The 11310-nt window shown below is 36.2% G+C and overlaps 3 protein-coding genes across 3 annotated transcripts; 2 read left to right on the forward strand and 1 right to left on the reverse strand.

Annotated features, from left to right (window-relative positions):
- Positions 1-1116: 1116 nt before the first annotated feature.
- On the forward strand, positions 1117-3011 carry LOC18030662 (AAA-ATPase At4g30250). The gene has a single exon (XM_006412666.2). It carries the CDS (start codon positions 1312-1314, stop codon positions 2884-2886), a length of 1575 nt encoding a protein of 524 aa, XP_006412729.2. The 5' UTR covers positions 1117-1311; the 3' UTR covers positions 2887-3011.
- A 1590-nt stretch (positions 3012-4601) lies between these two features.
- LOC18030663 lies at positions 4602-6783 on the forward strand. Its single transcript, XM_006412667.2, has 6 exons — positions 4602-4921; positions 5242-5356; positions 5506-6117; positions 6197-6296; positions 6401-6456; positions 6541-6783. The coding sequence occupies exons 1-5, from the start codon at positions 4839-4841 to the stop codon at positions 6415-6417; spliced, it is 927 nt and encodes a 308-aa protein (XP_006412730.1). The 5' UTR covers positions 4602-4838; the 3' UTR covers positions 6418-6456; positions 6541-6783.
- A 650-nt stretch (positions 6784-7433) lies between these two features.
- On the reverse strand, positions 7434-8468 carry LOC18030664. The gene has a single exon (XM_006412668.2). It carries the CDS (start codon positions 8432-8434, stop codon positions 7658-7660), a length of 777 nt encoding a protein of 258 aa, XP_006412731.1. The 5' UTR covers positions 8435-8468; the 3' UTR covers positions 7434-7657.
- Positions 8469-11310: the final 2842 nt, after the last annotated feature.

Genomic DNA, 11310 nt, shown 5'->3' on the forward strand with positions numbered 1-11310 from the left:
AGTCGATCAGCTTACTTTAGAATAAGTTTTATCTTGGCAAAATGCTACAATCATTACAGAGACAACCTAAACTGAACCTACGTACCTAAGCTCTATCAAGTTACACATGTATATATGTTATTTTATTACAATTTGAGCTATACCCATTGATCTCGGAGTTCAACAGATAGTGTTTTTAACTAATTTGGGATTGTGATGAGGTTTACTAATGGTGGAATTAGATGGAGATGTGAAAGAAAGTTGAAAGAGTTTTGAGTATTATGGTGATAGATGTTGATATGCAAATGTAGACAAACAATGATGCCCCACGTAAATTTGAGTGTCCTAAAGAATAAAATCACAATATCCCAACCAAACAACACAAACCCAATTGTAAGTCACACTCACAAACCCTAAACTAGACCATCATGTTCCCTTTCGCTTTTAACAAACCATATAGTCGCCTATAATTTAATCTTTAGTAATCACAAGTTTTCTGTAGTGATTAAGAGAAATCACATGCAGACAAACCAGTTTTAGAACCACTTTAAACACTAGAAATCAATGAAACAATACCTCTTTACTACATTGAACCAATCCAGCTAAATCGTAAATTATTGGCTGTCTCATAGAAACTGACCTTCTTTTAGTATTTTGAATTTCTAGCTGTTTCTTGTCCTTTGTGGTGTATTTTTTCATTGTACTTGTTTGTCCGATTCATTTAGTGTAAGAGTAAAAACTTATCCATTTCTCCAGGACTGTCCTCTATATTCTCTCTTTCTCATTCTTCACCTTTCACCTTTCAATCTTTTGCTCAATAATTTTTAAAAAGATTTACATCATCTTATATTTCATCATATTGTTGGACAAAAACAAAAGCCGAATAGCATCCGATGTGAGATTTACATGTCACATAACCATTACCTCTCTGATGTAATTGATTTTGTGAGTCTAGAAACCATAGACCTATGTTAAATAATTGAGAAAAAAAGTCGCTTATATAATTTGCACCATACAACAAAACTAAATTGTAGTATATCCGCAAATATGAAAAAAACTTTACTTTTTCCCACTGTCTATAAATTGAAGTGAACCCTCCCTCTCCTATTTCAATAAAACCCACCAACGTCTCTCATTCTCTTCTCTCAAAAGCCTCAAACCAAATATTTTCCCTCCCAAATCTCAAGAACTTCGAAAAAAGTTCACACTCTTATCTGCAGAATTAAGTTACACCCACTTCTCAAATTATCTATTTCACCCTAAAGATCAAAACTTTTCTCTACCCTACTTTTAAAAATCCAACCTTTTTCTTCTCAAAAACAGAGAGAAGAAATGAAAATGAGTGATTATTGGACGACAATGGCTTCTCTAGTTGGCATGTTAGCCTTTTGTCAAACAATCTTCCAGCTCGTGTTTCCGCCGGAGCTCCGCCTCGCCGTCATCCACCTCTTGACACGCATCCGCCACGTGTTCTCTTCCCACATCTACTTCGACATAACGGAGATTGACGGCGTCAACACCAACGAGCTCTACAACGCCGTCCAGCTCTACCTCAGCTCTTCCGTCACCGTAAACGGCGCCGTTTCCAGCAACAACAACACCCGTCTCAGCCTGACACGTGTCCCTAACTCAAGCTCCGTCACATTCGGCCTCTCCAACAACGACAGAATCACCGACGTCTTTAACGGCGTCACCGTCCTCTGGGAACACGTCGTCGTTCAGCGTCAAGTCCAGAGCTTTTCGTGGAGACCAATGCCGGAGGAGAAACGAGGCTTTACGCTACAGATCAACAAGAGAGACAAAACCCTTGTCCTCGATTCTTACCTCGATTACATCGTCGGAAAATCAGAGGAGATTCGCCGGAGAAACGAGGAGAGGCTCCTCTACACGAACTCGAGAGGCGTCTCGCTCGATTCCAGGAGCCATCCTTGGGATTCGGTGAGATTCAAGCATCCGAGCACGTTCGAGACTCTGGCTATGGATCCGGAGAAGAAGAAAAGGATCATGGAGGATCTGAGAGAGTTCGCGAACGGACAAGGGTTTTATCAGAAGACGGGAAGGGCTTGGAAAAGAGGATACTTGCTGTACGGACCTCCCGGAACTGGGAAGTCGAGCTTGATCGCTGCAATGGCGAATCATCTAGGTTACGATATCTACGATCTAGAGCTCACTGAGGTTCAAAACAACTCCGAATTGAGGAAGTTGTTGATGAAGACTAGCTCGAAATCTATAATTGTTATCGAAGACATTGATTGCTCGATCAATTTGACGAACAGGGGAAAGATTAAGAAGAGGAATGGGAGTAGTTTTGACCCGGATTTAACAAACGGGTCGGGTTCGATACCGTCGATGGACGAACCGGGAAGCTCGGTGACACTCTCGGGGCTGTTGAATTTCACAGACGGGCTTTGGTCTTGTTGTGGAAGCGAGAGGATCTTTGTGTTCACGACGAATCATGTAGAGAAGTTAGATTCGGCTCTGTTGAGGAGTGGGAGGATGGACATGCATATTCACATGGGTTTTTGTAGATTTCCGGCGATGAAGATCCTGTTGAAGAACTATCTGAGGGTGGAGGAAGATGAAATCGACGGTGTCGTTTTGAAGGAGATGGAGGAATGTGTGGAGGAGGCGGAGATTACGCCGGCTGATGTTAGTGAGGTGTTGATTAGGAACCGGAGCGATGCGGAGAAGGCGGTGAGGGAGCTTGTGGGTGTGTTGAAGGAGAGAGTTGTTAAGAGAAGGAAGAGTGGTGGAGAGAAGAAGAAGAAAGAGGAGGGAGGAGGAGAAGAAGCAGAGGAAGAACAAGAGAAGAGAGCTTTGGATAGTCCCAACAGAAACAGAGAGGTTTTTGGGTTTCAAGAAGAAGAAGAAGATGAAGAAGAAGAAGAGAAGGAGAAGAGACAGTAGTAGTAGACTAGTAGTAGTTGTCACGGTAGGATCATCATCTTCTAATGGTTCATGTGTTTTTAAATTATAAGGTTTGATTATAATGATCCGTTTTGTTCAGTCAATTATATTATAAGGTCTATCCATTTTGGTGATACTCAAGTCAAAACCTTTATCTAGTGAACCTCCAAACCAAATAGAGTTTTATACCCATGGATGCTGCAAAGATCTGCCACTTGTTGTACATGTTTTATCAAAATTTCATGTCGGATAGACTCAAACCAATTTGGCTCTTGGAGTAAGACAGACGTGACTCTCACATCAAATACTTAACTTCAAGCGAGAAGTGATATGGTGATATATGTATGTGTACACTTGAAAGTTGAAAGAAATAGAATGGATTGATGTTGTAAGTGTAGGCTACAAACATAAGGCGGTAAGACATGTGTGACTCTCACATCAAACACTCTGATTTTTTTTTTAATTGTCTCTACACAAAACAGAAAACCCATCTTATGTGTTTAATCTAGTTTTTTTCATCCCCGGATTTCTTTGGCACTTGGAGTAAAACGCTAGTTCTGATAGATGATGAAGCCATTCAAACAGTGAAAAATATGTTAATCTACATCTTCTTGATCACGAATACACAAGCATAGAGTTAAAATAGTAATCTACAAGAAAGAAAATTTACAAACTAATACCACAAATGTATTGCCATATCAAATTTCCAAACAAGATATTTTAACTAATACAATGTCAATGCTTATGATGAACAAAAGCATTACCCATTAGCATCTGGAGTCAACTCGTTGTTGACAATAATATCATCCTTGAATTGTTTTTTTACTCTACTATCTAGCTAGCACAAAACTTAACAAAAACATATGTAATAGTCCACAAAAGTAGGGACATACTTAATTTAACAATCTTGTTCATTCTTTACTTGCCTTGTTACAATCTTGAGTAACAATTGGACTGGAAGCAGAAACCAATAGAAAAAATTATAAAAACCTTCTAAGAACACGATCTAAATTTTCTTGATAAACTGGACACATCAAACAGAAGAACCGTTTCAAAGAATATATTCACAGAGGATATCACGAATATGCGAATCTCAATTACCTCAATGGACCACCGGTTAATGTTTAATTTAGAGCAAGAACCGGCCTTGGTAAATATTATCGTTTGAGTGGTTGACTAGGCTGCAACAACCATATCATAAAGGTTGTGGTTGTTCGGAGAGGGTTAGATTAGGACTCCATCTTCTGAACGTATTAAAATCATATTACAAGATATATAATAACGTGATTCAAATTTTTATTTCTGAATATTGTGTTAATATAGTTGAAAATCTGATATCCCATGCGATACACATGCCACCCTAATGTATGCTACAGTTGTCTTCATTATGTAATCAGTTAAACCACCGTTGAGTTTATTTATTTGTGAAATCTCAAAATGACTAAATGAGTCATTACTCATTAGCATTTGGACTCTTCTAAATAACTAAATTAAAAAAATATTAATAATTCCATTTGCGTTGGCAAACAATCGATGTTGGGGCTAGTTGCGGCAAATGGGTGGGGCCAACACCATTGGACATTCTGATGTTTTCTTGGTTCCTAACGCTGAGCTGCAATCTCCTGCGGCTAAGACCATATTATCTTACGTTTCCCTCCAATAAAAACAAATCTTTTATCGATTTAGTGCAGGCCCTTTTTTATTTTTAATTGAAGTGAAGAAGCGAAAAGAAAATCATATAAAAAACGGAAAGCTGGGAAAAAAGAAAAATTCCTTCTTTCCTGCGGAAGAAAAAGAGAAGAGAAGAGAAGAGAAGAGAAGGGAGCAGAATCTGTTTGGGACTAAACAGAGAATCTATTCCGACGAACCTTTCGGGTGGATTTGTATCGATTGGTTTGGTCGTAGTCCCTTTTGTAGAATCTTAATTGAGGTTTTTTTTTGTGGTTTCGAAGATGATGGTAGCTAACAGCTTCGATCTATGGCAAAAGGATGTTTTTTTCTCAGCAGCCGAGGAGGTTCAAGAATCTGCCGATATGTATGTTTCGATTCTCTGTTTTTGCTCTGTTTTGTTTTCTTTTGTTTTCACGTCGATTCATTAATTATGGTTTTGTGTTAGCTTGTGATGTTGAAATCGGAATTTGATTGAGAAATAGGCTTTTTTAGACTAGTGATTCCTTTTTCTTTTTTGGGATTGGTTGGCTCTTGACGTGATCTAAGTTTTGTATTTCATACATTTCAGCTTTTCAATATCCTGGGCAATAGGTGAAGGAATTGAGTTTATGAAATTTGAAACCTTTTTGAGTTATGGAGTAATTCTTACAATTGTCTGTGTTTTTCTTTTGTTGTATCTCGCAGAATGGAATCTGCATATAGATTGTGGATTAAAGAGAAGAGAGAAGGTCGAGAAACCGTAGATTCAGACGAGCTCTGCAAAGAACTCCAAGCAGCTTTGAGCACAGCAAAATGGCAGGTGAGACTAAATCTCACCACTTTCTTTGTATATCCGACACAAGCACATGTCTTTTGATCATTCCCTGGTTTTTTCCATTGTTCCTCACGAGTTATGAAAATTCTTTTTCAAGTTTAGTGATTTTGGTGTTTTGTTGTAACTTGAATCAGCTAGAAGAGTTTGAGAGGGCAGTGAGGTTAAGCCATGGACATTTTCGAGACGACACTACATTGACCAGACATAAACAGTTTGTCGCCGCTATTGAAGACCAGATACATCGAGTACAGTCTTCTCTGCAAGAGGCTTTAAGCGAGAATGGGAAACAACCTTTGCGTTGGGTGGATCTCAACAAAGAAGAGCGTGATGACCTTGCCATGTTTCTATCTGGATCTTCTCAAACCTCTGAGAGTTTAAACAGTGACAGCATCAACTTGAGAGATTCCTCAACAAGTTCCCCAGCAGAAAATCCACTTGGGATCAACAGTAAAAGAGAGGCTAGATGTTACGGAGACAGTCCTGAATGTGTGATAGACATTGTAGAGAGAGGAAGTCCGGAAAATGGTAATGCCATAATCAACGTGCAGGCAGAGAAGAAGGCTGGAACCAGAAGAACATGGAGTTCACCTAATGTACCAAATATCAGTGCTTTGAGGATTAATGTACCTGTTGATGCGGACGAAGAGGAGAGGAAGAGATTAATGTCATTACAAGTCGAAGCCACTCCTAAAGAAAAAGGATCTAAGCCTCTGTTTTCGCTGCAGAGATGTCGTGATTGTAACCAAGTAAGCTTCCGCAGTTGAAACCATCTCTCTACACGATGATATTGGATTAGAGGTCTTAGTTGTTTACCATTTTTTGCAGCTCTTTGACAGAGTCAGATATTATCAAAGACGGTTTCGCATTCCATTTAGCCGTCCGATTCAGCTCGTTCTTTCCTTAACGCTAGTCTTGTTATTTCTATGTGAGTTCATCTTTCTCTCAGTTATCATGACTTACGGCCACACCATTGTTCCATTGCAGTCTCTTTGACAGTAAAGTTTTCCTTCTTTGCTTCTTCCCTTGCAGTGCTCTTTGGAGTTTAGTAATCTTGTTTTGGGAAAACTCTAAAGAAAAATTGGCAGGTGAATAATATTCTGAAAATCTAAGTAACTCCAAGTTTTCTATAACAGTCTTTAAACGTTACGTCCGTCTTGTGCATCTTGTAGGGTTTTTGTTACAGATTCTTGCGTGTTGGTCACACACCTTAGATGCTCTACGCAGAGCCGGGCCTGGGCTTCTCTTCGGAGCCGGCAAATTTAAAAAGTTGTTAGGGGCCAATTTGTGAAAAAATGTGTTATTACGGATGGTTTACGTTGTGGAGATTCTTTGTCATATGTACTTTTATTAATAAACTATGTTGTAAGAAATATTATATGTTCTTTTCCCAAAAAAAACAAGAGATATTCGAACAAAATGCTGACAGAAATTAATTCTAGCAAAAATTACTCTAGCAAAATTTTTTACCAGTTATGATAAAAATTGGAAATGCCTGCTTTTCGAACAAAAAGCTGAAAGAAATTAACTCTAGCAAAAATTTTAATATACAAAAATTGTACGACATAGAATTTATGATATAACATTATTAAGATCTCTGATACCGTAGGCTCGTAACCAAATTCAAAATAACTAACAAAAATATTAAGTTGGATCATAAAGACACATGAATATGGTGAGAATGATTTGTTAAGAACAAAAAAAGCCTTATAAAAATATTTAATTCTAGAAGTCTCTGGACAAAAAGAAAGGTGAACGTCACAATCTATAAGATGGAATGTGTATTATCGATTTATCATACCATTTATAGACCATGGATTTCGAAGCACAAATAAATGCTAAAATTATATATGATTTCCTGTCAAAATCACAAAAAAATCGACTAGTCCCGGAGGGAAAGTAAGGTAATAAATATTTTTTCATGTCCTTCTCGTGCCTCTTCTGATCATCATTCATTCCTCCAACCACCTAACAAATTGAATTTTTAAAACAATAAAGGATAACATAAAAATAAACGTTTTCTTTTACAAATATAGTTTTTTGTATATAAACAAACGAGCTGCAATACCAAAACAAAACCATATAACATTAAGGAAAAGCCAAAAAGGTTATGGTCCAAACGATTATCGATATTGTTTCACCAAATAAATTACAATATCGACATTCTTTCACAAAATAAATTACAGTGCCGATATTTATAATAGATTGACGAGTCTATCCTTCTCAGTCAACAACAAAGCAAACAACCACGCACAATGTTACTTGCTTTTTAGGGACAATATAGTAAATTTACGCATGAGGCACCCAAGCTGGTGCCGTTGCAGCGACGCTTGTGGGCTCCTTGCAACTTAAGGCACTGAGAAACCTCCAAGAAGGAGACGATGACGGTGATCGAGATCTCCGGTCAGCAGGAGACGGAAACATAACCGGTGGAATATTCCGGCGAATCTGACGGCTTTTTATATCCTTTAGTTCGATCTCCGGTGGAAACTTAACCATTCCAAACATGATCACGTACCATTTCGGTCTTACACTTTTTACACTTCCAGACGATACCGTTTCAGGCTTCGCCGTACTTTTTGCCGGAGAAGTATTCTCCGGCGGAGAATGTACGGTGGTTGGACCACGATTGAGCTTTCGATAATCTAAAGAACGGCTTGTCCTCATGAGTCCGGCATTGTCACGTGCCACGGGATGGTTAAGCTTGTTGCCTTGTATGGCAGATAAGGACTCGGATCTTGCGCGAATTCTAGGGCTGATGTGTTCGGGAGGAGAAAAGAGGGCATTTTGGTAGTTTAAAGGGATGATTTTGCCGCAAAAGATTATGTTTTCTGCCGGAGAAACCTCGTAGGAGGTTGAGGTGAGGAACTCAAAAAGATCCGTCGAAGGTTCACGGTGGTCTTCGGTGGTGGTTGAGGTGGCGGTGGAATCGTTTTCCTCAGTGTCGAGGGGAAGATCTCGGAGAGAGAGTGCTTCTTCTTTTTCTTCTTCTTCCTCTTCTTGGAGATGATGCAATGGCTTTGTGGGTTTAGGGTTTTGGAGATTGCTGTTTTGTGAAGTTTCCATGTTATCTTAAGGGAGAGCTAGAGAAAGATGGAATGAAGATATTGAAAGTATCAATTTTTTGTCACCACTTATATATATACATGGCCTCCTAGAGGGTGGTCAAATATTTTTACAAGAACTTTTAAGTGGAAAGGATTTATTCTTTAGGTATTTTTAATACATATATTTGTAGATTTTTGACTCGCCTAATTCGTGGGATCGCCCATATTTTCATGATTTGTCATATGGCAATTTACTATTTGATTTGATACACCTATGAATTGTTTTTCTCGACTAATTGCTATACCTTCTATACTTTATTTGATAAATAAGGAAACACTAACCTCTGTTTTTTGTTTTTTTCTTTATTGGCTAAATATGCCATTACGATTTTAAATCAAATAAACTAACTACTACTGTTTTTTAGTTGTTTTAATAAGGAAAATGTACATGACAACATTTATGTTTATCCTAGTCCCATTCTAAATTCAAAGTTGCAAGTTATGATCAACATAATCATTGATCCAAAGCATCCATTTGTATACATTAACATCATCATTGATCCAAAGCATCCATTTGTAACACGAAACTTATTTTCCATTCATCCCTTTTATATCAAAAATCATCTTATGTATGTATATCATCGTGTAATATACTAATACCATCGTGTGTATATATATCATCCCAAACGTATATTCAATATTCAAATAATATATTTTCAGAAACAAATAACTTGTAAAAAAGTTTGTTATTTGTCAACAACTTGACTTATACATTAACCAAACAGTATTCATATCATATAAGATTAGCGACTCTAGTCTCTAAATATCATTCCTGAATTTTATTGAATTATGTTTTATTTTCATCTTAGAAAACTGAGTGATTTTAAAAGCAAGGTCTAGAATGATAGTGATAGATTTAGTCAAAAACATTTATCAATGTTTTGTCCAACCGAATAAAAATTTCGAAGAAACCGTGAATGAAACTCTAGTTGAAAAGACTTTATACTTTTCTAATGCATTTTATTGGGCAACTAGTTTACTAAGTTGAAATTATCTAAATGAAGTATTTGTGATTCTACAACGATCATGTATACTTACACATATATGTTGTTGTTCAAGATGACTTAAAATCAGTTTGTATTGCTACAAAATAGTATATTCTAGAAGAAAAATACTTCTATTTTAAGGATTTTATATAAAAATATTTGCTTCAATCGTTTTTCTCTTTATTCCTGCACTTTAAGAGTTTATTTCATCCACAAACTTTTAGCGTATGTACGACCAATTAAATTATAAAAATTAGGAAAAAAACTACTTGATACTTGACAACTACCTTTGTTATAAGTTCTGGATCAATTATGTAGCTTATACTCTTATATATCATCAACTATATCTAGCACATATGGGTTTAAATAAGTGTAGTCACATATATTTTTTTTGAAAAACAATTGTATAAAAGATATGCACAAACAAGAAACGGCGACTTAGAATATAACATACCATTCCATTAATTTATCATAAAGGCATGTGTTATTCATGTAAATCATCTATATATCGAAATGTCAACACTTCTTTTCTATATAAAATAATTAACTAAACGTACAGAATAAAAATGATGATCAGTTCTCACTAAATATATGTTTTAAATAGGAGTACTGTAGAAAAGACAGAGGAAGAATGTTTACACAAGAAACTATATGAAAAACATCGTTTGTGAAAAGATAGTCGAGATTAATTAAGAAGAAGACTATAAAGACATTGTGACAAAATAAAATAAACATAAGTCCCGAGGTAATGATCTGCGAGTAACTGAGGTTCGCGAGAAAATTTAATGATGGCAAACTTTTGTCAGCTAACACTAAATACATTTTTCTGGTTATTACAAACATCTCGTAGAAATGTAACTACCAAGTTAGCTCAGTGATTAAAAAGCTATCCTGATCTCGTTTGGGTTAAAAAAAAAGAAAGAAAGAGAATACAAAATCGAAGAGGTGGAAGAGTAATGAAAGGAAATCATTTGTTAAAGAACATAAATAAAGGAAAGCAATTAGAGCCACAAACTCCACTTTTATCTTTCGTTTTCAACTTACATCAACTTACGCTGCAAGGCACAAGTCATAATAAGGTTACTCATATCGACATTGCTTGACCACAAAGTTTTATTTGTTTTCCTTTTTTATAACAATTTCATATGGTGCGATGTTACTATTATCTTTAAACGCAAAAAAAGTAAAATGATTCACAAAGGAGTTCACTTAAAGTTTCTTTGTTCAAACCAAAAAAAGAAAAAAAAATGATGTGGACGACCATTTTTATCAGCATGCTGAATTTATACCGATTTTAATTATTATAGCAAAAGATAATTGTTGTGTATTTCTTTATGAAATGACCTCCGAATTTTTGTGTATTTCTTTATGAAATGACCTCCGAATTAACACAAATATTTTGCAATAAATGGATAATGGATCCATTTTAATTAAAAAGAAAAAGAAATTTGATGAGTGGTTCGCTCAATTGTTGTCATATACGTCATACGTGAATAACTCGTGTTAATCATTTAAGTTTGGATTAATAATGATTTTACAATTCGAATGGAATGTAAATAATCTAAACTATTAGTTGGATGGTCAAAGAGAAAGCCGGCTAATATTTTGTTTAGGCAAAGTCGACAAAATTTTGCTATAATGTAAGGAGCAAAGTCAATGCAATTATCTGACTTTTTTCAAACTAATTGCTTCCCAACCCCAATTTGTATATTTATGCGACTAAAACCAAACTAATCCAAGTTGTTTGGACTGGACACATAAATATATACATGCTGTTTATGATTCACATACTGGGTTGTTAATGGGCCATAAAAGTCTAATAGTGGGCCTTTTTAAGAAATATTATGAG

The sequence above is a fragment of the Eutrema salsugineum genome, unplaced genomic scaffold (assembly GCF_000478725.1).
Source record: "Eutrema salsugineum unplaced genomic scaffold, Eutsalg1_0 scaffold_1, whole genome shotgun sequence".
Classification (NCBI taxonomy): Eukaryota; Viridiplantae; Streptophyta; class Magnoliopsida; order Brassicales; family Brassicaceae; genus Eutrema; species Eutrema salsugineum.

What these genes read in the sequence shown, in the direction of transcription:
- LOC18030664 (XM_006412668.2), bottom strand. Translation starts at nt 8,434, where the DNA reads ATGGAAACTTCACAAAACAGCAATCTCCAAAACCCTAAACCCACAAAG.
- LOC18030662 (XM_006412666.2), top strand. Translation starts at nt 1,312, where the DNA reads ATGAAAATGAGTGATTATTGGACGACAATGGCTTCTCTAGTTGGCATG.
- LOC18030663 (XM_006412667.2), top strand. Translation starts at nt 4,839, where the DNA reads ATGATGGTAGCTAACAGCTTCGATCTATGGCAAAAGGATGTTTTTTTC. An exon ending in GTTCAAGAATCTGCCGATAT is followed by an intron (nt 4,922 to 5,241) that starts GTATGTTTCGAT and finishes TGTATCTCGCAG; the next exon opens with AATGGAATCTGCATATAGAT. An exon ending in GATGTCGTGATTGTAACCAA is followed by an intron (nt 6,118 to 6,196) that starts GTAAGCTTCCGC and finishes CATTTTTTGCAG; the next exon opens with CTCTTTGACAGAGTCAGATA.